Raw genomic sequence first — 23770 nt, forward strand, 5'->3', positions numbered from 1 at the left:
TATACTTTACTATTTCTGCATGCATTACTAATTTCTTTCACATTTATGTTTGCATATTCTTGATGAAATGTTGCATACACTGTTTTGATGAGAATTTGAAAGGTATTATTTGATAGTGACTGTTTCATTCTAAAATTCAATGATGAGCAGCATTTTGTGTAAAGCTTCTTGCAAATCTCTATTGTGAAAAATGAGCTAAAGCAATTTTAAAGTACTGTAAAACACCAACACTTCTGACTTGGCATAAAGGTGAGGAATTCTATGCCAAATCTGGTGCCTCAACAGACAGGACAACTGAGGCAGGATATGGAAAATTAGATCTGGAGGACACAGTAATAGAGCTTTTAATACAGTTCAGTAACAAACATTTCAACATATCTTCATTAGAGCTGCTTCTACCTTGGGCTTTGTCTTTACAGTTTGGGAATAAAGCTGAGCATTAACTTTCAGCCCTTCCTCCTTTTTAGCCAAATACAGTGATTTATGTCTTGTCCTTAACTTGTCTTGTCCTTTAACTGAAGAAAATATAAGTGCATCCAGTTATTTACTTGCAATAAAAACAGGCACAGAGTCTACTCACTTGGTGAGAGACCTAGCTAAATCTGGCTGTCATCTGCATAGTTATGATACACAGTGCTGTTGTCATCTGTGATTTGGTGTTAAGGGAGCATATGCTGGTTGAATAATAGCAGCACAAGAATGGAGCCCTGGGGGACTCCACATGTCATGGTGATCCACTCAGATTTATGATCACCAGTGGCAACAATACAGCCTCTTCCTTTGAGATATGATCTGAACCAACTGAGGGCTGTACCAGATAGAACTACAGATTTTCCATTCTATTGAGAAGTCTATTTTATGGTCAACAGTATCAAAGGCTACACTGAAATCAACAAATACATTTTGGCTGTCTAATGAATATGTTAGCTAGTCAGTCAGTCAATCAATGCTATGACCTTAACTTGCTGTTTGCTAATACAAACCTGAGCACCTGGGAAAACAGAAAACCCTATACAGTTGATCACAGCCCTGTACAACACCTGAAAGGTGATGATTGCTTGAGTGTGTTATACACATTGTGTAGTAGATTCGATTTTAAAAGAATGAAAACTGTTATTTTGCCCCTCAGTCTATAATCAATAATGCATAATGAGTGAAAACATGTTTTTAGATTTATTTTTTTTATTTTTAATTCATAAAAATCAAAAACTGAAATCTCTTATTTACAAAAGTATTCAGACCCTTTATTGAGGCCCCAAACTGTGCATCCTGTTCAAATTTTCCCTGAAATGTGTCTAGAACTTAAATAGAGTCCACCTGTGGTAAACCACATTGATTGGACATAGTTTAGAAGACTCACACCTGTGTTTACAAGGTCCCACAATACACTCTGCATTTCAGCACAAAAACCAAGCCATGAGGTCCAGCAAACTCTCTGCAGAGCTCTGAAATAACTGTAGCAAGACAGATCAGGCCACTTTGAGTTAAATGCATATTACTTTTTTTTTGCAAAAAATTGATACCCCCTTAATTCTGCTGAATTTTGGAATGCATTTTAACACAAAACCAAGACTGTGGATATAGTTCCCCATCACTTACATTAAAAGTGCTGCTTTAGTGTTTTCAAAATTTAGCAAGTTAAGCAGGTTTACCACCCAAATCCACCCAAATTCAGATGTAAAAATCATATACAGCTTTTACAGTTGCTCTATAGAGCAACACTGTATACTATAGTAAAATTGGAAAAGCTGCAGTGTGAGACAGGGACAAATTTAGATATATGGTGTAACTCTCATATAAACAAAGCTCAGTCATTTAAATAATTGAGCTAATGTGGGGGAGTCATTTTCATTCCCACATGCAGGATGTAGTGGTTGAAACTGTACAACACACACTGCTTACATAAATATGTCTTTTCTCAACACAAAATTCTAACTACACCCAAACTCTGAACAGCAAGTTGAAAGGGGGCACAGAAAGATCCCAACTGTGGTTACAGCTTATTAACTGAGGTAAAAGACAATATGCCAGAAATCCAACCCTTAAAGGGTACTGTATGTGAAAAGGTACTGATCACAATGACAAAACCATAAATAGTATTCTTTCAAGCTACAGAGGGCAGCTGCTTTCAGTGAAAATACAACAACAAACCAACTTACCTCAGGAGTTGGTGGGGACTAAAAACTGAGCTTAAAGAGAATGAGCATCGAGCTTACATCCATCATGGCATTCAGACGGCCAGAAAAATGACTGAATGTGCTGAAGTGAGTTATGCGGATCATAGTACTGCTGCTACAAGCCAGAATACTGTGAGGGCACCACAGCAGACAGTCAAATACCTCGGTCTGCAGTGTCCATGTCATCTTGGTTTGGGAGGGAATTTTGGATAAGGTGGTAAAAATCTATGCTATTCCATCCATATGTACAATGAAGAACCTTGCAGAACGCTGAAGCTGAGAGGACGGCGAAGAACCAGCACCCTCGTCACCCAACCCCCAAGTAAAACACTGAGCAGGTTAAGTTATCTGATGATGTTACCAGAAAATAAACATTCATTTTATTATAGGATTCAGAGTGAATTTCTTTTTAATCATTGTATATATATTTTTGGTTACCCTGAAGGAACAATATGAAGGAATCCTCATGTATTGTGTAAAAGAAATGTGGGATTTAATTTCATTCATTTTGTTGTGTTTTGTTACTCTCAATTTAAGGCATTTCTAAGTTATGCTTTTGTGCTTACAGGTTATTCATCTGTTTGTTTAAGAAATCCAGAAATATGTTTTCAGCAGTTCACACGAGGCCCAAAACTCACTGCTGTGCTTCTTAATCCTCTGTGGAATCACAGACTTAATCCCAAAAATATAGAAATAACAACTGAGTGTGGTGAAATTCATTGCAGCACGGCGACTTCAATTTAGTCTCCATTGCTGTCAGTCTGCAGCACAGACATGCCACCAGACATCGCTGGTTGCTACAGAGTGAGCCACCTCAACTGCAGGGGCTCTCTCTCTCAGCTGTCATGAAGCTGCCTCCTCCTGCATATGGTTTTGGTTCAAATTCCACAACTCTATATTCCAACTTGTAACAGTGCAGTGTGTGTGATTCAAACATTGTACCAGGATGCTAATATGTTCATTTCAGTATCAGCTTCTCTGTCACTACAGGGTTAAAACTTTGTGCTGTGCTCCTTCATCCTCAGTGGAATCAGTGACTTCCAAAAAAATAAATGAATAATTGATAAAGAAACTGACCTCAGTGTTCATTGCAGCTAGGTATTTTCAATTCTGTCTCCATGGGCGTGCATCTTCCACACAGACGTCACACCAATCATCACAGAGCACTGGCAGCTGCAGCTTTAATGAATCTCCAGCAGCTGCCTCCTCTTCCTTACAATGTAGTGTCTGATTCCATAGCTTTATATTCAGCCTCATTAGACAGTTTTTGTTTTTTGTTTTTTTTTGTTTTTTTTTACTTTTCTTGTCTGACCTCAGCCTGCCTGCTGAATTTGTCCCTCACCAATCACCCTCACCTGCATTACCTTCCTAATTAGGGTGAACTGTCTGAGACATGTGCTTGAGTCCAGTGTTTTTTCTGAGCCATGATAAATGCTGGGAGCAAGTTGCCTCACATCCTGGTGAGCAGATGGTATACTATCCAGGAAGTGGTGTTCAATACAATGTACACACACGCTTTTACAACTCTGGCAAGTTTGACATGTGTTTTGTCTCTGTATGACCATGTGGTATCATTATTAATATTATCAATCATTATTAGTAGCTGTATTAGTGTTATTATTGGTGCTGTTGTTGGTTTGAAGATGGCGTACCTTATACTTGGCACTGCTGACCATGAGATTGCCTTCCCGCAGCCAGCTGACTGAAGGTTTGGGGTTGCCAAAGGCCGTGCAGGTCAAAGTGATGCTCCCCCCCTCCTTGGCCTCTACGTACTGAGGTGGTGTATCTGTAAATGTGGGGGGGGCTGAGGAGACAGAGGATAGGGAGAAATTTGGAGAGAAAAAGAATAACATGTCAATAATGTTTCAAAAGGATCAAGCACAGGCAGAACAAGGTGCATTGTTTTGACCCAATGTAAACTTGGTCAGTTGCAAGAATTCATTCACAGTATACATTTTTGGCAATAAGGTTTGCACAGTCACAGCAGTCAACTTACCCAATAATCACTATACAGTCACTATTCAATATACCCTCAATATTTTTTTTTCTGAAAATACCATAGAAATACTAGGTTGGTTACGGTTTGTACAACGAAAAAGCAAACACTCCTCTCTGTTTAGGAAAACAGAGCCACATTCTGGTGGGTCAGCTGTATTAAGTAACCAAATTCTTTGGTTAGAATTGGGGAAATATTAAAAACAACACACCTGCTCTGCTGCCTCAGCTGTGGGCACAGTATCATCTCCTGTTTACTGTTAAGCCTTGATTAGCCACTGCTACTACAACCACACTGCACAGTGAGAGAGCACTGCTCAGTGCTTTCAGAGCATGACCTGGGCAAAATTCCAAAAATGAACACAAAACTTCACTGTTAGCTTAATGTAGCTACATTAACATACATGCGTTGAAAAATATCTTTTTATATACTAAATCATATACTGGTATAATGTGGTTGCCAGGATACTGACACTGTAAGAGAGCTGAATGATCAGCTGTGGTAAATTTTGCACTTGATGAACATGTGGGAAAAAACTTCCTCCATGAATTTAATTACATTTCCATTAATAGGTTTTCAGTTCATTTTCATGTCTTGTCTCCTCACATACAGTATTCTTAATACAGTATCTTTTCTCAAACATCTACTGACCAGGCTGACTGTATTATTATAGAGATTATGATCTTTCAATATACCAGTAGCTATAGAATAATTTTTTCTAGAATGGATGTGTACACTATAATTGTACACAACCGTATTGAATATCATATAATTGGACTGAGACAATGATCATCATCATTAAGTTTTCACCTTAACACTTTAACATTTAATACTGATAATGTGGAGGAGTATATTTGACTGAAGATCAGTTTAAAGAAACAGACTGAGACTTTGCTGCACTGTCACCTGAAATGTATCCAGAAAGCCAGAAAATACAGATAAATAAATAAAGCCAGTGAAACATCTCAATCATTGCACAGAAATGTCGTGAAATATTGCTTAAGTGCTATTTCTAGAGGAAGACATATAAATCTTTCAAGGTATCTTCTTACTCAGAGTAAAATAAAATGTTGTCATTCCTGACTGGTCAATCAAACAAGGAGACTACTCAATACTGCATGTGTGTAAACTTTGACCTGGCTTTACCTTTGCTCTCTGTTTGGCTGAACATGTCTCACAATTTTAGATGTGTAACAAGCACATGAAATAAATGTGCTTGTCACAGCAGGAGGAACTGAGGAACAAACATAAATGTATTTCACTGCTGGTGCTGTAAGCGCACATACACCAACACGCTCATGCATTTACATACATATCAGACACTTACAAGCAGTTCATGAAAGCCTGTTTGTAATCTTAAACACCTCTGCACAGACAAATCTGTCCCTTTCTCATAAAGGGAGAGACAGGTTTGACATTTTCTGCAGCTGCAGCATTGTTTTAATAAACAGGAGAAGTTGTTGTTGTCCTTTTTCAAAGGCATGACTACCTTGAAGTTGGAGTTGCTAAGTTGTTCTATGCGTCTCAGACCTCAAATTAAATATGTATGGTAAAGGTAGATAAAATAACATGTCTTAATATCTCATCAGTAATCCATCAGAACAAAATAAACTGCAAAAAAAGTTTTTCACCTTTCCTTTCAGGGCTTTTACACTGACGTGAAGATAGTGAGTGATGTGCCAGGCCTGCTGCATTTTGTAAAACCATTTTCAAAATCCTCTTTAGCTCAGAGGCTGTCTAGATTATGAGGAGGGATGATCATACGAGACAATTGGCACATCTTCCGACCAAAACATGCTTAAGCTGTGTTGTCTGACTTCCTCCCAGCGGTTTAACCCAGACCAACTCCATTCTATCCACACACATGCCGATATTGTCAGTGATTCAATACAGATTTTGTTCGGTCATAATTCCTGTTTTGATATTCTCAGTCTAATCACTTTAGAACTGAAGCTGATCTGCTTACATGTGTAATCCTGTAGCCTCTCAATTGCTAACATGTCATTCCATCTGCAGCCATAAGCCAGGACATAGTGCTAATTCTACGCCACACGCTTTGCCACACCACAGAGACCGAAACAATGGAAGTACTCCAAACATGCAGCTTCTTACAGACATCTATCTCCATCATTTCATTTCATATTTTTTAGCAAAAGTAAGAAAACAGCTAAATGTTTGGAATTCCCTTCTTCCAAACTGCGTACCAGTCGAAATGACATTGGGGCTAAAATTCTTGGTTGTTTATTTTTCATCTTCCTCGTCCAGTGGTCGGAAGCAACAGCCATCTCAACATACGCACGAGTTATTGAAACACCTAAACCCCTAAAGTGTGTCTTATTTTTGGATTAACTCCAGTTGCTGAAGGATGGCAGGGTATAAAAGACTGATGAGTAAAACATGTAAATGTTGTGCATGAAAATATCAATATTTTTGATTAAAGTTGTCATAGTAGACAGTAGAGGAGATATATACTGATAGGTACAGTAGATATCTTCTGGGATTACTGTTACTGTAATATTATGATATAGTTTGGCTTGTGGTTTTTCATATTTTAATGCATTAACTACAACCTGCATATACTAAACACTATTTTAGACCACTGTCCACAGATATTGAAGAAAAACCATTTCAGCACACTATAGAAATCAGTTTGCACAGCCGTGGAACTTGCTTACCTTGACCTTTTGCCAAAGTTATATTATTGTCATGTGAACTGCAGTTGTGAGCAGGTACTATTTTTATATCTCTCCTCTGTGATGCATTCAAGGACACTTAACTCCCAATAACTGATACCCAGCTTTTATAAAGAGTTGCATTCACAAGCTACACTAATTGCTGGTTAATTATATTTAAAGTAAAAACAAAGTGTGGATTTAAAGAATTCTGCAAATCCTCTGTTTCTGCTGCTATTTATCATTCTTTTTGCAATTTCAGTCCAGTCACTATCTGAGTGAACAGATAAAAATGCAGTTTTTACTTGCTCCCATGCTCACAATGTCTTAGAAATGAAAGTTTGATACCAAGTGGGACTAGCTGCCTGTTGCCCCACTACAATTTGATTGACTTTTTGCTACGTAAAGTTGAAGTCACTTGCTCATAGTTGGCAGAAGTTAGTATTTCTTTTAAAGAGGAGAGCAACTGCAGTCACCATGCAAAGTGGATTATCCTCTACAGCACAAATTTGAAAGTCTGTCTCTTGAAGAAAACTGAACAAACTTAGCTACAGACTGACAGCAGATAAAAATAGGGTAGCATAACCAGCAAGTTGAGGAGAACAGGTACAGTGTGTGCTGTCCTGTGTTTTCTGTATGTAACCACAGTGACTGTGTGTTAACCGCTTCCAAAATGCAGGTGACCTACAACTAAATACAGTGCCTGAATGCCTCCTATGTAGACACACATGGAGCACTGGAGCTGCTACTGCTGCTCTGCTAAGCTGCTCACGCTTTTCTCACAGTTTGATAACACCAGATACATGTGACCCGTGTAGAGTGTTGAATCATGTACTGTGCACTTCTAATGACCTGAGCCTTGTTGTAAGAAACTGTAGTTTTGGATGGGTGTTTACAGACCTACATGTCTATCAAAGATATTTCTCTTGCTGTTAAAACAATCACAACAGCAGGCATCTCTCTGTAAGATGTCACATGAATAAATATTTATCTACTGTGAAAATAATATCCCTGACTTTGTGATCATTCTCTGCTCTACAGGCGTGTTATTGTTATTGCTCGATAAAGCTGAACTGGAGTGACATACAATAAAAGAGCTGTCAGTATTAGCTTTGACCATTGTTTGACAGGGTTGGGAATGTTCACGAATGTTCAGCTGTGCCATGAGCAACCACAACCGTTCAAGCTGTGCTGACATGGTGCCAGTTTTTTTTTTTTTCCACAGCACTGTGTGGCAGGTAAAAGACAGGTTGAAGGTGTGTTGGTTTGCACAAACCACAGTGGAGTCTGTCGCTTGTAGCTTTTCATCAAACAGCTCACATAGCTGTTTCTGTTTCCTAAACAAAACAGTGCTGAGTATGTTCACATCTTGTTATGTAGACTAGTCTGCAATGCATTTCCTACAGCTGCTTCACAATAAAAGCCTCCTCGCAGCAGGAAATGTTTGGTTTGCAAGCGGTAAACAGTAAAATACAGCTGATCTGGAAGTACAAACAGAAACACATGAGTAAAACTAAAGTGAGAGCTAAACACTGAGAGAAAACAGAGTTGTCACTCTAGTCTCCAGACACGTGTTAGCAGAGGTTTTAAAACTATGATGGTTGGAGAGGGTTGATGCAGTTGAATGTGGAGGGAGAGACTTGATAAATTTAATGTGCTGGGTGAATGGGACAGGTGCATTTCAGTCTTCTTAACCAACAGGAAGTTAATTGGTTATTGGCTTTACTACTGGCTAATAACCCTAACTAATGCTTCATAGAACAGCTGAAAGCCGTCATTAAGAACAACTGTTAAGTCTGCAGGACATTTGGACCAAAATTCATTTATAAACCGCTTAGTAACATTTACAGCTGCAGACTTATGGTAACTTTTCATGATGATAACATATCGTTTTGACAAGCTGTTGTTCTGCTTGCAAAAATTAAAATAGTACAAATGTAAAGAGAACGATACATTCAATGTGTCATCCTGATCGCGCAAGCTATTCTAATTTCAAAGTCTTATTTAAATTGCACAGCAGCAATAAAGAGGCTAGTGCATTGGTCCTGGAGCATCTGTTTCACTAGACTGATACAGTATCATGCAGAGGCCTTCTGTGTCACCACAGGCAACATCAAGCCACCAAAATACCAAACTGCAGAGGTGGTAAAAATTCCCACAGAAGGCATCAGCAATTCACCATACACAACAACCAAGGGGGGTAATTATTGTCCCATAATATCTTAATCTCTCTGGATTCTGAAAATCCAAAACAAAGCTATAAGTAAAATGTTCTTATAGATGGGAAATAGGTGTATAAGCTTTTCAGATTCTAAAAGGATGATATTTGTTAATGCAGTATTTTGTCAATTCTGTGTGTGATAAGCAGTGGCCAGTGGTCATGTGTAAATCTGTTTTTAGGGAGGGGGCACAGTGCCATTTTTATCCCCTGTTATTCAAAGACCTCAACCTGTGCTGAGATAAAGAGTGTGTGTGTGTGTGTGTGTGTGTGTGTGTGTGTGTGTGCGTGCGTGCGTGCGTGCGTGCACCAAACATCCCTTAAAAAAGGAAAAAAAGACGACAGAAGAGGTAGGGGGAGACAGAAATGCAGAGGTATATGAGGGAAGGAAAGACACCAAGATAGAGGAAAAAGAGAGAGTGGGGCTGTTGTGCAGCATGCAGGCACTGCAGAGTTCTGCTGCAGAATACAGGGATGGCACACGGGAGGGTGTGTTGAAGCTATTTTAGGGGGAGCGGTTGAAGACTAACCCTGTGAGATATGAACCTTGTTTCATTGGCATCACCTCACGCTGGATTGGGGCCTGCACTGTGAGGGAAAGCGGGGTAACAGTGGGAGTCTAAATCATCTTAGAAGAAAAAAGTGGACAGTAATGTCCCAAGAAGCTAGAAACTGGGATACTTCCCACTGGACTGTGTGAAGTTACAGTGATCCTCTTCATACTTCCATCTATCCATACGTATATATCCATTTTATAAACTGCTTGTTAAGTAAAAACTGTATGTGTCTAACAACTACCAAAACTGAGGTAGATGTATATGATTCAATGCAACACTGATATTTTTTCACCTAAACTTTCACAATTATTCAAGCAAACAGCTTGCACAATAATTTCATCACTAACAAACAGATCATCCTGTTCTCCACTCACACTCTGTTTGGAAGTTTGAGGGCGATATAAGTTTGCAGGAATGAAACAGAGGTGTCAATCTGTTGAGGAGAAGCATGAGTGCGATATAGCACTCACACCCACAATCTATATGCATCTCATCCAGAATCTATATGCATCACTTATTTCTTCACTGCCAACAAGGCTGACAGCTAAAGTGCTCAGAGTAATCACTGACAACCACTGATGTTTGACAATGATAGGGAGAGGTGGATTGCAAATGGGGGACTATAAATAGAGGACTGCACTGCTGGAGATTCATCCAGCACGGGTATATAGCAGATACCTGCATTTTAAGGATACTGTAAACCCTAAAAATATCAGCCACACTTTAAAATATAGTGCTGACACACTTAGTTAAGCATTCAACACACTCATGACACCCAGGTGATGAGAGCTGTACTCTACGCATTGACAGACATTATGGGAGTCACAGGTTTACCACTGAAAGATGCACACCAATGTTGCATGGTACTGATTCATGGTGATTACATATCTGCCAGCACTGTGTTATCGACTGTACTAACAGAGACTTGGATGTGAAGCTGGGATGGATTCATCTTCTGTAGGTGATGCCTCATAGATCACATAAAAAGTAAGCAAAAAGAAAAAAAAAGGTTTTGTTTTTCAGTGTCTTTCAGCTATTTCACAGGCTTCACCGCCTTATGGAGCTCGGTCTGTGATCAGAAAATCTGCATGTACATGCTCAGCCAACCACAGAGAAGCTGGGCCTGTATTTATTAAATTGCTAAAAGTAAAATCTTGGATGTAAGACAAAAAAAATCATTAACTTTTGCTCTCACTCAGAAGAATAAGAATAATACAAACTCCTCTGTTTTTCAACATTTGGAACATTTTTCAAACTCTATATTAAAGAGAGCTATAAAGGTCTCTTCAGTTGATTAACAGTATGTTCTATGACGTCTACAGACACTGATTGATCATGTTATTGTGTACCTACACACCCATGTTGCCCCATCATGACTGCTATGACACCCAACTTATGACTGCACATCTGCTACAATACAGCACACACACTGCTGCCATCAAAGACTGGACATCCTGCCTGGACTACTTCTTCCTGCCAGACAAGAGAGATGTTTTTCTGTTTTGTTTTTTTTTCCTGTGGAGCTGTATGTGGATGACATCAGCAGTCAGTAAAACAGCAGGAAATCCCCAGAGCCCTGGTCCCCTGACCCTGCCACAGCTCCACTGCTGTATGTCTCTCCATCAAAGGATGAGGAAGACTCCTCTCACCTTTATTGCGTTGAGCACGCCTCATTGGATTCAGCAACCTCACCTTCGTTGTCAGTGAATGAAGGTGAATGCGGTGACTGTCAAGCAGGGCACTCCCCTGCCACTTCCTGCCCTCCATGTGAACTTCTACCTCCTCAAAGAGCTTGACTGTTGAATGGTCACCAACCAGCTCCCACATGTCTTCCAATGCCTTTCACTGGTCAGCTCCATAACACATACCATCTTATAGCCTACTATTTTTGAATCAAGCTAGCTTTTCGTGTTAAGAGTTTATTCTCACATTGACCTCCACCTACAATGGCTATTTCCTACACCTTCACTGACATCTTGCTTTGTCTTTCTTATCTTAGTGAAAAAAATGAAACACTAGAAACCCATAAATTCAATAGAATGTATTTAATTTCACAACTATCTCATCACTTAAATATATTCCCTATTCAACAAAGGCAGCAGGGAGGACACAGTGATTAAGGTGTACAGAACATCAAATTTGTAAGGCTTTGTAGTGGAGTCATGTTTCAAAACTGGACTGAATGCAGACCTACTATTCTCAGTAGTAGTAGTTTGTGATTTGATTCCACCGGTTCTGTAGAGATAAAACACTTTTCAACATTTTATATGTTGACAATGACTTTTTTTGTTTGATATTTCTAACTATACAGTTTAAATCATAAACTGACAGACTCTAGTCTTTATTTTTCTCTGACCAAAGCTCACCTCAACATTTTTGTAGAACTAGCAACTCAATCAGCTGTGTCCTGTACAACACCACTGTCTGACTACGACAACTGATAAAAGCGCTGCAGCTCATGTCTAATGTGGCAACAAGGCAATAAAGGACAGTGCTGGAGTGATGGACATGAAGAGAGAAACAGACGAGAGGCAGCCCGAGGCCTTTAAACACTTCTGGGAGAGAGAGGAGAGGTGAGGGGAAGTCAAACAGAACAAGAGCAACACTGATGAAACTAAGCTAATGTGCCGTGACCACGAAGGGGGAGGTGGGGTCTGTGGTTTGTCTGTTACCACAGCAACTAGCATCATCATATGCTGTCTGATTAAGTGACTAGATAAATGCTTGAGCTTCTGTACCAAATGAAGGGGAGAATATTTGTTTCTGAGAGAGAGTACTGTGAGTGTTTACACTTGTGTGGGGGACTTATTTTTGTCTGCTGCTCCTCTCCAGAGACACTGTCAGTGACATAGCACGTAGGGACTTCAGTGTTTCTCCTCAGGGACAACTTTGTCCTTTGTCCAAAGGTACACTGGACTTCTTATAATGAGGACTGAACCTTTGTCCAGTAACCTTTTACTGGACAGTGTCTCTGCCCAGCTCACCACTTTATGAAAATTTGGCACCAGAAAAGAAGAATTTTGCTTTATATGTTCATGGTATGATAACTGCTGATTTTTGGACATCCCAATCCTCCAGTCCCAATCCAGCTTCTCATAGATGAGGATTGGCTGTGTTTTTTTTCTTTTTGGTTGGACAAAATATGTAAATCATCACCTAGGGCTCTGAAACTTTTCCTCTACTATCTGCCATTTTATAGCAGAGCAACCATTTTAAGTGTTTTAAGCATTATTGTGAAAGAGATGCAACAAAGGAGTCAAACCAGGAGCACTGTGTTTTATGGTCGGCTACTTAACCTCAGCTACAGGTATGCCCCTTACAGCAGATGAGTTTATTAGGCTATTGGACAAATAATCAACAGATTAATCTGAAACAGCAGTATTTGTTGTTTGCTGCCCAAAAAACTAGTGAAACTAGTGTAACAATACCTTCAAATAAGCCAACGTGTGAATAATATTGTATGAGTGTTCTATTAAGGCAGGAGACAGTGGTGTATTCAATTCACTGCAGTCCGAACCCATTTATTTGCTATAATATTTCATTGGTTGTTATGTTGTATGTGCCAGCCTCACAGTCTTTCTGATCAATCAAGAATTAATTTCATTTCAATTCACAATTGTCTATAATTGAATTTACTAAATCAAAACTCTGATCACTCTCATCAGCTATATGATCCTCAAATCCTGCAGTCATACACTGTGCAACATCAGAGACACAACAAACAAAGAGCAAAGAAATGGAATGTTTTACAGCTTCAAACTTTTTCTACACTATTGCAGTAGTTTTTCTAAGTTTATCTAATTTTATGCTCTTGAGCATAAGAAATTGTATTAAAGCCTGACCTTTAAAATACCAGTTATCTGTAATACTGTGTGTACACATGCACTGAATGTGTGCATGTCTCAAGGTGAACAGGGCCCTCGTGCCTGTAGAATCAGACACCAACAAATTGCACAAAATTGCTATGAGCATCAACTGCATACTTCCAAAGGCTTGATACTTGATTACAAAAAAAATCAACATACCTGTGTAATAACACGTAAGTCCACATATGTACCATATATATCAGTTTTTCCACCACTGCCTTCACATTTTTTAAGTCTGATGTTTATATTTAACAGTTATAATAATATCTGCAGGTGGTCCTTACCATTGACGGTTAGATGCACCCAGCTACCATTGTGGAAGGTGTCATACTGCTGTTCCAGCATCAGCACCTTACACTCATACCAGCCCTGGTCGTCTGAACGCACATTCTCTATCCGCAGGGAGGACTTGCCATGCAGACTGGCCCGGCCTGGCCAAGAGAGACAGAGATGTAGTGTCAGCAGGAAGGGACACAGAGGTGAGAAGGACGGGTGGATTGAATTTAATGAAGGAAATGAAGGGAAGGCAGGAAAAGGTGAGAGGCGAATGAACAAAGAGAAGAGAGAAGAGAAACACCAGATGAATGTTAAAGAGAGAATCAACCTTTGAACAGTTCAGATATAAATATGCAGGGATCACTGAGTACACTGTGGTGCGTTAGTGTGGGTGTCTCTGGGTAACATCACAGTACATAAGACCTGTTTCTAAACAGAGGCACTGCAGCAGCGTTAATGTGCAACACAACATCAAAGTAGGATACCAACTGCAGTTGTATATGCACAGTGAAATCTGTCACTTAAGCCTCAGTGCGGCTGAAATGTCCTCATCTCCATGTGTGGCGGTCTATTTTGGAGAGGCACTGAGGCAAGGACAGGTCATTACTTCCTTTGAGGAGAGGGAAGTGGCCAACATGACAACATGACAACAGAAAACCCTCAGGGTTACACAGGAGTCACAGTCCGTCAGAAGAGATATCGGCTTTTGACTTGGGAAGCACAGAATCAGGGATAGCTGCATTTTACTTTTACAGATCAAAAGCTGAAAGAGGGGGATTGATGATGTTGCTCGGGGCAATCTGGCAACTACATCATAACAGATGGCGACTGGCAATAAGGGCTAAACAAAGTGCTTTCAGGGAGCACACACTGGTTCAAAATGTTAGCATTATCAAAGCCTAGCTATCCCTCATTAATCCCCTCACTCTCTGCTATCCTCTCCACTTTGTGGGTATTCCTGACTAATTTTTTGTTTGCCTCCCTAAATCCCCGCTTTAGGATGACACACCAGGTAAATATATGAGCTGCACTGGTGGCTGTCTCTGTGAGTTAAGGTAGAGAGTCAAAGTGGTGTTTGTTCCCCAGCCTGTGTGTTTATGTGAGTATGTGTGAGGTGTGTGAGTATGTGTGTGTCCTGGTTAGGCTATTTATACATCAGATTATATTTGTCCAGCTTCCAACCATGTCTGTCTCCTCTCTTGCCTAACTGGAAGGAACTGTGAAAGAGACTCTGTTACTTACTGACTGTGAACTATGTATTTAATATATACTGTATACAATATCTGTGGATCTTTCACTATCCACTTGTTCATACAGCGATCTGCTCTTTGATTCCACTTCCATTTCTCTTTGCTTGAGAGTAAACAATCTGTCCTGACAGTTTACTGGATGTCCTTTTTGGATTTGATGCATTCAAGTATTAAGCACCATGCATAAGTGTTTCTGTATAAACACAGGGTACTATTCTGACCTTCACCTTCAAGTATGAAAGCACAGTGGTGCTTAATTTTGGCATATACTCCTTACTGCACCATGCTGCAATGTATTTATGTATATTAAGATATATTTCATGGGGTGTCCTAATAGCCAAATGGTTGGGGCGCATACCACATGGGCCTTAGTTCTCTGAGACTCCAGATCCGCTCGGACCTTTACTGCATGTCACTCTCCTACTACTAAATTTAAAAAAAAGATATATTTCACAAAAAAGTACAGAAAATAACAGCAGTTTGAATAATGCAAATCAGCCATCTGCAGCGGCTTCAAAAAGTATTCAGACCCAATCACTTGTGTCGAAGGTTTCATTGTAAATGGATAAAATTACCATTTTCAATTGATTAACAGTCAATAACACCTAAGCACTTTATGATTTGATAGTGGGTTTCAAGTCTGGGCTTTAGCTGGGCCACTCCAGCTTTGTCTTGTATGTTTTGGGTTATTGTCTACTGAAAGGTGAAGCATCGCCCCAGGATGTGTGCACTCTGAAGTAGATTTCTTTCAAGGGCCTTTCTGTATTCGGCTGCATTCAGTCTCCCCATTTCTGCCACTGAGAAGCACCCCCACTGCATGATACTGCCACCACCGTGCTTCACCATAGGGATGGTCTAGGCCAGATGATAAGCAGCGCATGGTGTTCACCAAGTTTATTGTTTGGAATTGTGGAGCTGGAGTTGTCTTCCTTCTAGCCACTCTACCGTAAAAGCATGATTGATGGAGTTGCTGAGATTGTCAGACATCTGGCAGGTTCTCCCATCTCTGCAGAGGACTTCTGAAGCGCTGTTAGACTGATTGTTGTGTTCTGGGTCACTTCTGACCAAGGCCCTTGCCCAGTTACTCAATTTGGCCAGACAGAAAATTGGTCCTGGTGGTTTCAGACTTCTTCCATTTCACAATTATTGTGGCCACTGTGCTGCTGGGAACACGCAAAAATTATTTTATACCCTTGCCCTGCCTGACAACACAATTTGATCATGGAGATCTACAGAGAGTTTGTTGGGTGTCACAGTTTGGTTTTTGTCCTGAGATGCGGTGCAACTTGTTGTACCTTGTATACATATGTATGTGCTGTGGTTCTAGACACATCCCAATGATAATTAGAAGAAATAGAAAGCACCTGACCACAACCTGGGGTGCCACAGCAAAGGGTCTGAATACCTTAGTAAATTAAAAATAATAATAAAAAATAGTGTTTTCACTTTGTCATTATGTGTTATTGACTGTAGATTTACAACTTAATCTACAGCTCAAAAAAAAAAGAGTATAAAAAGTGGAGGGCTCTAACTACTTTTTAAGGGCACTGTATATCTGTGCCTGTACCTAATAATTAAAACCAAATCAATTTGGATTCATACACCTTTATTGAAAGCTTCATTTTCAGTGGTAATTTGTCTATACCTCTCATATGCATTGTATGTTTGTACGTTTAGCTGCTCACAAAATATACAAAATAATGTAGTATTTTAAGTTTTTTATGATGGAAAACAAAAGATTTTAACAAAGATCATGCACTTTAAAGACAGTCCCTAACTTCAGCTTGTCAGTTTCTGTGTGCTGTCAAGTCACCGAGGTGTCAGGCTTCAATATCGGAGTAGGAGGTAAAAATAACAGCTGTGAAACATCAGATACTTTATCACTCCATCCTGCACTGTATAACACATCTGGTGAAAACTGGTGAAAACCTGAACCTCACTGAATGTTTGAATATCAAACTTAAAACTATCTCCATCTCTGTGTTTCTAGCCTTCTATTTGTTTGCTTTTTGTCAAATCTGTGTTTGTAAAATGCTGCTGCTTGGCTGCCAATATTTCTTGTTCACACTGTACAGAAGGCAACCATTAGCTTTCTTTGATACTGTAGAAAAAATTTTAATCTAATTTGAATTTTGAAAATTCTTATGTTACTTATATCTGTTTAAAGCACATTATCTGGACATTTCCAAATAATGCATCTAGTCTCTAATGAAACAGTGCAGAGTGCAGGAGAGCCTATGAAACACAAACTCTTTTGCGTACAGTTTTCTGCACTTTACTAAGTGTATAATTATCAGTGATGGTCATAGTGGAAAAAGTTTCATCTTGTCAGTCAAAGATATCCTGGAAGGGGGATACAGCACCTGTATTTGGATTACCTCATATCTGTACAAAATTAAGATTCATCTTGACGACTGAACGGCTGACAAACTGTCACTGTGAGTAATTAATGAAAAACAGATGTTTGACAATGCAGGGAAAAATCTAACTCTGTATGAGCTATTATTTTCAGAGGTATCTTGTACAGATATTTATGTTTAGATGTATCTAATTAATCCACTACATGATTTTTGGAATCACCAGCTAAAACTTAATGTCTTCTAATGCACACTTAGAATTCAAAACTGCATTGATCTAACCTATTTGTCTCATTTCTATTCTGTCTATTCTTTATAACTACATACAGGAAACAGAAATATATACAACAATGTCAAACATCGTCATATACCACAACACTGATAATGACGTATATTATATTTACCACGAGTTGCTGACAGGTCACATGCTACTCAATTATCAATCATCATCTCTGGAGTGAGAACAAAACCAGTGCTGTGATACTTTCCATTCACTTTCTGCAGTGTTCACCAACTCTGACTACATTTTCAGCAGCTGGAAAGTGTCAATCTATTCTGGATTTGATGAAGTTTTACTCTTGTTTTCACACTACATTCACCTTACAGCCTGTGCTTATGCAAAAAGATGTCAAGAGGAAGTTTTATCATCATTCTAATGGCACCTGCATTGTGACGCATCAACAGCAAGGGTGATTAAAATTGTGACATTTCAGACACATTTCTCTGACACATAGCCCACTGCAAAAAAATGAATTTTCTACCAGTTGAACTTAAAGGCTGACATTATCCTGCATTTTTCTTTTTGTCCACAAATCCCATTAAATAACCAAAACCAACAAGGTGTTGGACCATCCCTCAATAATTTTTGACTTCCATACCCTGTCCATGGCACCTGGGCCCAAACCCATTGGTTTTTAGTGAAGACATAGTTCTTTAAATACTATTCCATCCACTATTCAACATTATACTCTTGTAACATTTTGGACTCAAGATGAATAGTTAGTCAATGCAGTAGAAACCAGAAATACTGTCTTTTTAACACTGTTCATTCTTCTTCCACAAGCTGCTCCTGTGTTCAGAAACATATCTAAGAGTCACTGGGAGATATCATTTGACAAAGGAAAAACAAAGTCCCCCTTCAGAAAATATATGAATGCTTCATCTGAGATCTTCAAACTTTCCCACTGGGCTCCATCCTGTCTCTTACCATTCTTCTTCATCTACTGATATGTGACTTCTAAAAAATATTCCAGACCATCTACCTAACTTTAATTTGATCTGCTGATTAATGGCTCCTCAACTTTAATGAGAAGACCTCTCTCAAGCAAACCTGGTTATTAGCACATCAGTACAGAGATGAACACTTCTCAGAATGAAGACTAACCAAAAACATGAGCAGAATTGTCATATCACACACAGCAAATCACAGATCTTTGTTGTCTTCCTTTGTTAGAAATCTGGATAATGAAACACAGGATTTGAGACACAGGACATCAGAGCTGGTTGACTACTTTATGGCAACAATTTACAGGAATCTCCAAGACATTTAGTGCATTTAGAAGAGTGATACACAAGGCTTTACTGTGGCTGAACAGTGCATCTTATCCGGATCATCTTTGTACCAGCCTTTTAGATTTGAAGCATGGATGATGTCATTACCATGCAATCCAGTCCTGGCAGATTATTATTTGAAACTATAGGGAGGAAGAGGAAGCCTACATGGAGCCTAATTCACAGCTATGGTGCTTGTGGCTCTTATTTATTTAAGGAAAGCTAAACCATGCAGAAACATTTCATTGACTATCGCTTGAAAAAAATGGGCCAATTAGGTCCATTCTTTTACTGTTATACCCTTTGGAGCAGTGACAGTGTGTCACTACATTGTTATTAAGCCCTGCAGAGGAATTTCCTCGTTAAAGGTTTTAATTCCATTCAATTCATTAGCAGGGTTGTTTCACAGACACACATGAATCTCTGGGGAGGAGCCCTAATTTTTCAGGGCCAACAATCCTCTGTAACCTCTCACTGTACATCACAAGTCGTGGCCCCAAGCTTTCAGTTGAAACTGTACCAGGATTTTTTTTTTTTTTTGGCCAAAAAAAAGACTGGTTTACCATTATTATTTCTCCTAGCAACATATAGTATTTGAAATTCAGAGGATAATATTATTGTTATCAATGAAAATGTAAGTTGTGTTTTGTTGTCATTGTACTTACATGGTGATTCTCTAAACAGGAGCATCTTTTTATTATTCAATATCAATTCTACACATGCTGTGTTTTTTTGTTTTTTAATTGTATTTTTCCATTTTGCATTTACAGTATTTTACACATAAAGCATCTTAGAGTCATCTAAACAACACAATAAAACGCTACCCAAACTGACAGCACATAAAAACGGGGAAGTGAGCAGTAAATTGAGGAGAACAGGTATGTGCTCAGTCAGATTACCACCTGAGTTTAACTGTGTGGAAAATGTGAAATAGTGCATTATCGCATTAGAAAATTGTGTCATTTTCTCATCTTGTATGTGTTCAAAGTAGTTGTTAGGGGTGTTGTTAATGGATGAAATTGGCTAAAATAAAGCTGATCAAATCCTGTTCTTTCCATTACTGTACTCTACTGCGTTACTCTTGGTGCCGCTTTCTGCCGGGTATAAGATAGAGCCAAGTGAAACCCCAGATTTAAACCATAAAGAACATCTGTGGAAACACCTGAAGATGACAGCTCATGCTTCCCATCTAATCTGACAGAGCCTCAGATGATCTGCCAGGAAGAATTGAACTGCCCAAATCCAGGTGTGCAAAGCTTGTACAGACTTACCCATGAAGACTTGAGCTGCAAGTTCTGCAAAAGCAGCTTCTACAGAGTACTGAATTAAGGGTCTCAATACTTTGAAATGAGGGATTTCAGCCCTTGATTTTTAATAAACTTGAAAAATTTAGATTGATGGGCAGAAATAGCAGTTTACAATTAAATCTACAACACAGTAAAGTGTGAAAAAAGTGAATACTTCCTGAGGGTACTGAATCCAAGCTACCATGATAAGATATGTGAAAACTCCTTACACGTGTGACTAAAGTGAGAGAATCTATGTCACAGATATCCAAACCACTATAGAACAGTAATTCACTAAAGGACTATGCACCAAATATTTTAACTGGTGGGAATTCTGAGTGATTGTTAACTAAAGCAAACACAAATATGTTATAGATTTAAGTGATTCAATTAATTGACAGATATTGTTAAGTGGGACAAGTGCCTGGCAAATCCCAGTCAATATTCTTGTCAATGGTTCAGATCGAAAAAAGTGCAGACTGATCAATAGATTTTTTTAAAGTGATCAAAATTTTTATTTAATTATTTGTTCAGTTCACAGTTGGATTACACAGTGCATAACTGCCACAGAACTGTTCACACAATAATGATACAAGTGAACAGAACAGTATCCCTAAGGCAGCAAAAGCAGCACTCAGCAGGACTTTTGTTCATTGCAGTAATTATGACACAAGTCCAGCTGTTCCTCCAGCCTTGTTCTGTTCAGTCAGTGTAGCCTCAGTTCTTGTCTCTTTTATCTGCTTCCTGCAGTCAACACATGGCAGTCTGTCACAGAGCTCCACTCCTCATGACTGGCATTAACTGTGATAACATAAGAGGACGTTGCTTCTGCTGCGGGTTGACACGCTACAACTGCAATAGTGTTCATCAAAGGCAATGTTGCTGAAATACTGTAGGCTGTACAGACTCTTGAATGTTTTATATGTATTTGTCTTTTTCAAGTATGAGCCCCACACAACAATGTCTGCTTGTATTGGTTTTATGATTCGTATTCAACTAGGCGAGCTAATTTAAATGTGAGCCCAAAATATTCTGCATAACTTTGACAGAAAAGGGGCAAAGCAGATTTATTAGCTTCAGAAAATGTCAGTTGGGGTAAGTCATTTTCAAATGTCACCATTCTTCTGGACCAGCTAAGAGATCGTCCACATTGATTGGGGACATTCAACAGTGTAATCTGGGACTTCCTTCTATTTCTTTATTTTTTTCTTTGTTCCTCCATTTCCATTTTTCATCTGGAAAGTTTCATCTTTTCTATTGCTTTCCTCCTGCCAGAGCTATCCTGTCTATCAATGTATGTCTGTCTCTTCCTCTCTTCACTTTCTCATGAAAATGTCTTATATTTGGCCTGCCATTTTCACTCCTTCCTGTTTTGTCCTTCCTCCTCTCTACAGAAAATAAGACAAAGGTTTGTTTGAGACCAAGGACAGATGAGTGTCTAGGAAACAGTGCCCTGTGGTTGGCTCGACTCATTAACCCGCAACATCTAAAGAGGACACAATGTAAGCCTCTATGTATCTCAGCAGCTCTGACTATGACCTGTGACTTTATCCCATGACATAATTTTATGGTCACACTGAAGCACAGTGGGAGGTTGGCGTCAGTCTGCATCCGGCTATAGACCTACAGATATTTCAGTGCTGCACTTTGAAACAAAGAGATAAATCATCGACTTACTAAAGGCTAAAGCCTGTGATGTGTCTGTTGGACTGGAAAATGGAAAATGCAGCAAGTTAAGACAGTAACGGGAGACTGAGCAGAGGTGGAGTGTCCTTTAAGACTAATTGAATGTTGATACATACGGTAACAAAAGTATTAACTGCATATCATATTTTCAAAACTTTAATACCATCCAGCAATACATGATTCACACAAACATTATTTACTATACCAGTGGCTACAAGAAGTATTCAGACCCCTTCTGTTTTGCACACTTTATTGCGTTAACTACCATCTTGACTACAGTCTGACTGTAATGTTAACATGCTAACAGACTTAATGATGTAATTGCTGCCTTCTATAGGGACTTTGGATTGCATTCACATCCTACTGCTCTTTATACTGTGGTTAGGAGTCTGTAAGCATAGCCTCTGAAATTCAGCTTTCTTTCCTGTCAGTGATCTAATCAATGAAGACAAAGTGTGTGAGGATGCAGAGAGATTATACAAAGTTTCTGTATTTTTGCCTCCATCTTTTAGTCTGTCAGACTATTCTTCTTCCTGCTGCAGGAGGCAGGTGGGATAAGGAGTGTAAAGGACACTTTAAAAAGAAACAATTTCCTAGATCTGATGCAGACGATGGACAATCAATCAGCTGGCTTTCAAACAGATCTGGAGATTAGTATATAATGGCAAAAGGTTTCTAATTAGGGTAACCCTATTTTTTGACCACATTTCTATATTTACAACTTCAGACATGTTACCACAGCATATATCGATATATATATAGATATATATATAACTACTATGTAGTTATATAGTCTCTTGTATTTGAGAAAATGGGACTTAGCTGTAAGACCAAGTCTTTTGTAATACAAATCCTATCACGTAAGTAAATGATGACCACAGTAATATCTTCTCTTTATCTAATCTAACTACAAATCAAAGTGTCCAAACAAAATCCTCAAAGCTGTGCTTGATCAGATAATCACCACACAAAAGCATCTGAGAAACAGTGTGTGGAAGTGTTAATTACCAACAAAGATATGACTGTTTGTCAAGTTCATATTAAAAAACAGTAGTTATCAATCTATAACAACAAAAACATATCTGAGGACTCACCTGTTATCTCCAGAGTAACCAAGCAAGAATGGAGTAAATGTCAAATGTTCAACCTCACCTGACTACCGTCTGACACGTAGTGCAGGTGACAACACACACGAAACTGTAAGCTCATTTTTTTAGTGTGGTTCAAACAACAGGGAAGCTTAAGGGAACACATCTTTCTCCCCAAAGACATTTTTGATCAGTCTTGTATTCAGCAGGCCAACAGTTCATATGTTAAACTCTGAGTAGCTCCTAATGAATTCTGAGAGGAGGTAAGGGCCCCCCTGTGTAACAACAACCACTTATCAGTTACAGTCCTGGAGGACAGACAGAAGTTTTCACTGATCATGTGTTTGTTCGCTTGTTATTTATTCACTAAGGTGTGCATGTGCTGAGATGTATACCAATAATTCTTGCTTTTAACACAGTGAATGGTTTTGTTATTTCATCTCAGGGTAGTATTTGCATTTGTGTTCTCATTTAATGTTCTTACTCAGTGGGCTTTATTGTTATGTTGGGTGTTTACACAGCAATTCCCTTAATGTGATACAATCTTCTGCTATGAAAGACAGTAAAAGTAACTTTGACTAAATGGAAAGATACTCTCTAACCACTGACAGATAGACATCAGTGGCCACACATTATGTAACACTAACTGCTCACTGTATCTAAGACTCACCTGTCAAATTTTTGAAAAAGTGAGATCAGAGTTCATTTTATGGCTCAGGATGAACATATTTTAGAACATATCTTAGACAGGGATTCCAATGATGATTAGTCAAATTAAAAAATATATACT

The 23770-nt window shown here is 39.0% G+C and overlaps 1 protein-coding gene across 1 annotated transcript in view; it reads right to left on the reverse strand.

Annotated features, from left to right (window-relative positions):
- igsf9bb (immunoglobulin superfamily, member 9Bb) overlaps positions 1–23770 on the reverse strand; it is a 110153-nt gene that overhangs the window by 56700 nt on the left and 29683 nt on the right. Inside the window, exons 3-4 of the mRNA XM_051078711.1 lie at positions 13771–13917; positions 3830–3981 (exon numbers count right to left, since the gene is read on the reverse strand). Of these exons, the coding sequence (XP_050934668.1) occupies positions 3830–3981; positions 13771–13917 (299 nt within the window). The remainder of the gene's footprint in view (positions 1–3829; positions 3982–13770; positions 13918–23770) is intronic.

The sequence above is a fragment of the Lates calcarifer genome, linkage group LG20 (genome assembly GCF_001640805.2).
Source record: "Lates calcarifer isolate ASB-BC8 linkage group LG20, TLL_Latcal_v3, whole genome shotgun sequence".
Lineage (NCBI taxonomy): Eukaryota > Metazoa > Chordata > Actinopteri > Centropomidae > Lates > Lates calcarifer.